This window comes from Condylura cristata, unplaced genomic scaffold, assembly GCF_000260355.1.
Source record: "Condylura cristata isolate star-nosed mole 26May11 unplaced genomic scaffold, ConCri1.0 scaffold00041, whole genome shotgun sequence".
Classification (NCBI taxonomy): Eukaryota; Metazoa; Chordata; class Mammalia; order Eulipotyphla; family Talpidae; genus Condylura; species Condylura cristata.
Window position 1 is genome coordinate 5,767,013 of NW_004567142.1, and position 3,418 is coordinate 5,770,430.

The 3,418-nt window shown below is 66.7% G+C and overlaps 1 protein-coding gene across 1 annotated transcript in view; it reads left to right on the top strand.

Annotated features, from left to right (window-relative positions):
• Positions 1-3,418, top strand: part of IGLON5 (IgLON family member 5) — a 23,570-nt gene that overhangs the window by 16,552 nt on the left and 3,600 nt on the right. Inside the window, exons 3-5 of the mRNA XM_012733531.1 lie at positions 356-604; positions 1,962-2,081; positions 3,219-3,370. Of these exons, the coding sequence (XP_012588985.1) occupies positions 356-604; positions 1,962-2,081; positions 3,219-3,370 (521 nt within the window). The remainder of the gene's footprint in view (positions 1-355; positions 605-1,961; positions 2,082-3,218; positions 3,371-3,418) is intronic.

The following is a 3,418-nucleotide window of genomic DNA, read 5'->3' on the forward strand; positions in this document are numbered from 1 at the left end:
CCCCCATCTCTGCCCCTCTCTCTGGGCCCTGTGGGGTGCCCCCATGTCTGCCCCTCTCTGGTCTCTGCCCCTCCCCCACCTCTGCATGTCGACCCCTCATCCCCTCCTCTGTTCCCCTCCCTCTGAGTCTCAGCCTCTGTCTCTCTAGGTGCCAGCCTCCCCCCATCCCTCTCCCCCTCCCAGATTGTCTGCACCCCCTTTGGGGTGTCTAGAGTGGCCAGGCACACAGCAACTGCCGGCCGCCCCTGCAGCTCAGTTCACCCGCTGAGTGGGCACAGCCACAGCCGCAGGGCTCCCGGCCACTCCCAACCCTGGGGACCCTGGAGGGCGGCCGGGGGGCGCCGCCTCACCTCAGCCCCACCCTGCCGCAGCTGCTTCATCGATGAGCATGTGACGCGCGTGGCCTGGCTGAACCGATCCAACATCCTGTACGCGGGCAACGACCGCTGGACCAGCGACCCGCGGGTGCGGCTGCTGGTGAACACGCCGGAGGAGTTCTCCATCCTCATCACGCAGGTGGGGCTGGGCGACGAGGGCCTCTACACCTGCTCCTTCCAGACGCGCCACCAGCCCTACACCACTCAGGTCTACCTCATCGTGCACGGTGAGCCGGGCCCTGGTGAGCCGGCGGGGCTGGGGGCTGGCCCCCGCCTGCGCCCCGCTCCCGGGCGCGGGCTTCCGGGGGAAGCGCATGCGCCGGCCCTCCGCCGCGGACTGAGCTGAGGCTCTGCGCCATTGCCCTGGGCCCCAGGGACAGAGGAGGGCCAGCAGGCTGTCCTTGCTGGCCGTCCCTGCTGGCCGCTGCCGAGTGGTCATTCCCGGGAGGTACCCAGGCAGCGCCCCGAGGGGGCGCCCTAAGGGAGCCCCCCATCCAGGCCCAGGAACAGCATGTGCCGGGAGGAACCGAGTGCGGGAGCAGAGGCCGGCGCTTCGACTGGGCTGGATGTGCCCAGAGCTCAGAGCAGGAGAGGCCGCAGGGAGGGGCCGGGGGGACAGAACTTGAGAGCTTCCCGCCCGTGTGGCATCAAAAGAGGCCTGGGCGCAGGGAGCCGGGGAACCCAGAGAAAGCCCGTCGGGAGGGCCGAAGGGGACCCCAACCCCGGGGGCCGTCTCAGCCAGGAGCATGGCACCCTCACTTTGTCAGCTGACAGACACCCTCATTTCACGCCGGAGAGGAAAACGCGCACCTGCCAGTGCGACTGGAGCCCCGCACCTAGGTCAGGCTCCGGCTCACTGCAGGAGGGCCAGGACTGGTAACACCCGGCGGGCTCCGCCCAAGCGCAGCGCCCCGCACCCCCACCCCGCCTTGCTGTGTGCTCTCACTGTTTTCAACAATAGATAGGTTAAAATAGAAACCAAGAGAGAGGGACTCTGGGCAGAAGATAGACTGCTTAGGATGGAAGTGGAGAGAGGCTGTGGCGGAGAGGAGGGAGACAGACCCAGGGAGGGAGGCAGGAGCTAGGCCCAGAGGGAGGGGAGGACAGAGCCGGATTGACAGTTCAGGCCAGCCGGCCTCTGGGTCTGAGGATGGGTGGGGCCTGGACCCTCAAGTCTTGGGGGGACCCTGGATGCCCGGGGCTGAGGGAGGGGCGGGGCCTCGACCCCAGGTGCTGAGGGAGGGGCGGGGCCTGGGCCCCAGCTGCTGAGGGAGGGGAGGGGCCTGGACTCCTGGGGCTGAGGGAGGGGAGGGGCCTGGACTCCTGGGGCTGAGGGAGGGGCGGGGCCTGGGCCCCAGCTGCTGAGGGAGGGGCGGGGCCTGGGCCCCAGCTGCTGAGGGAGGGGAGGGGCCTGGACTCCTGGGGCTGAGGGAGGGGAGGGGCCTGGACTCCTGGGGCTGAGGGAGGGGGGGGGCCTGGACTCCTGGGCTGAGGGAGGGGCGGGGCCTGGACTCCTGGGGCTGAGGGAGGGGAGGGGCCAGGGTCCACACCCAGCCTTTCCCTGACCTCCTCCCTTCTCCACAGTCCCCGCCCGCATTGTGAACATCTCCTCACCTGTGACAGTGAACGAGGGGGGCAATGTGAACCTGCTTTGTTTGGCTGTGGGGCGGCCGGAGCCCACGGTTACCTGGAGGCAGCTCCGAGGTGAGGCCCCCACCCTTCCTGGAAAGCCATTTGTCCCCACTCCGAAAGCTGGGCCCCTTGAGTCCCTACATCCCTAGGTGGAGTCCCAGATCCCTCCTATCTCCGTTCCTTGTCCCCCAAAATTTTGTGATGGCTTGATGTCCCCTTTTCCTTGACCCCATGTCTCCCTGGCCAACCCTGAAGCCTCAGACCTGGGCCACTTCCCCAAATCTCCCACTGGACCCCAGTTTACTGCCCCCCCCCATGGCTAACATCCCAGTCTCATCCCTGGAAGCTCACAGGATTCTCCTAGCTCAGACCCCCACGGGATGCCCAGCTCACACCCTCTCAGCTCCCACGGGGTAGGGGAGGTGTGGGTGGGCCAGGCCTTCTCTGTGCTCCCCAAGGAGCAGGTACAGCATCTCCTGCACCTTGTGGTAAATGCTCGTTCTGGTGCCCACCCAGACCTGAGCGGTCCGAGCCCCTCATCTGTTTGAAGAACCCTTCAGGTGCCCTCAGCTGCTCCCCACAGCGCCAAGTGCCTGAACGTGACACCCCCGATGCACTCACCCCCCTTTCACAGGGTCTCCATCCCCCAGACCCCTAGATATTCATTCTCTGGGTCTTTGGAGGCCAAAGGTGGCCTTCACTAGGTCCCCGGGGACCCAGACCCCAAGTAGCAGAGCTCAGATCCCTGAGCATCTCCCACTGGGTCCTCTGGGTCCCACTGTCCTGGTCTTGAGGTCCTGGAGCCTGGGTGCCTGGAGCCTGATTGCTCATTCCCAGGACCCCAGGAGCCAGACCCCAGAACTCTGGACCCTCCCCCACTGGATTTGTATTACCTGGATTTTTCTGAGCCCCAAAATCCTAGAATCCTCCCCTGGGTCCCCTAACCAACGCCTCGGGCTCCCAGACCCCTGGATCCACTGCAGCTTCAAACTTTAGGATTTTCCCTGCGGTTCTAGTTCCTGCGCCCCAGAGCCTGGCGCCCCGCCCCCCTCCTGGGAGACCCCCGCCGGGAAGGCCCGTCTCGCTCCCTCCCGGGCACTCCAGGCCCTGCGGTGCCCGCCCCGCTGATGTGTGTCCGTGTTGTGCCCGTGTTGTCCCGTGTTAAGTGTTTGTGTCCGGCCCCGCCCCCTCCCCGGCCCTCCCCCACAGACGGCTTCACCTCGGAGGGCGAGATCCTCGAGATTTCCGACATCCAGCGAGGCCAGGCCGGGGAATATGAGTGCGTGACTCACAACGGGGTGAACTCGGCACCGGACAGCCGCCGCGTGCTGGTTACTGTCAACTGTGAGCCCCCCTCCGCTGCGCGGGCCGAACGGGGCTGGGTCCTGGGGAGCGAGGTCTGAGGGAGG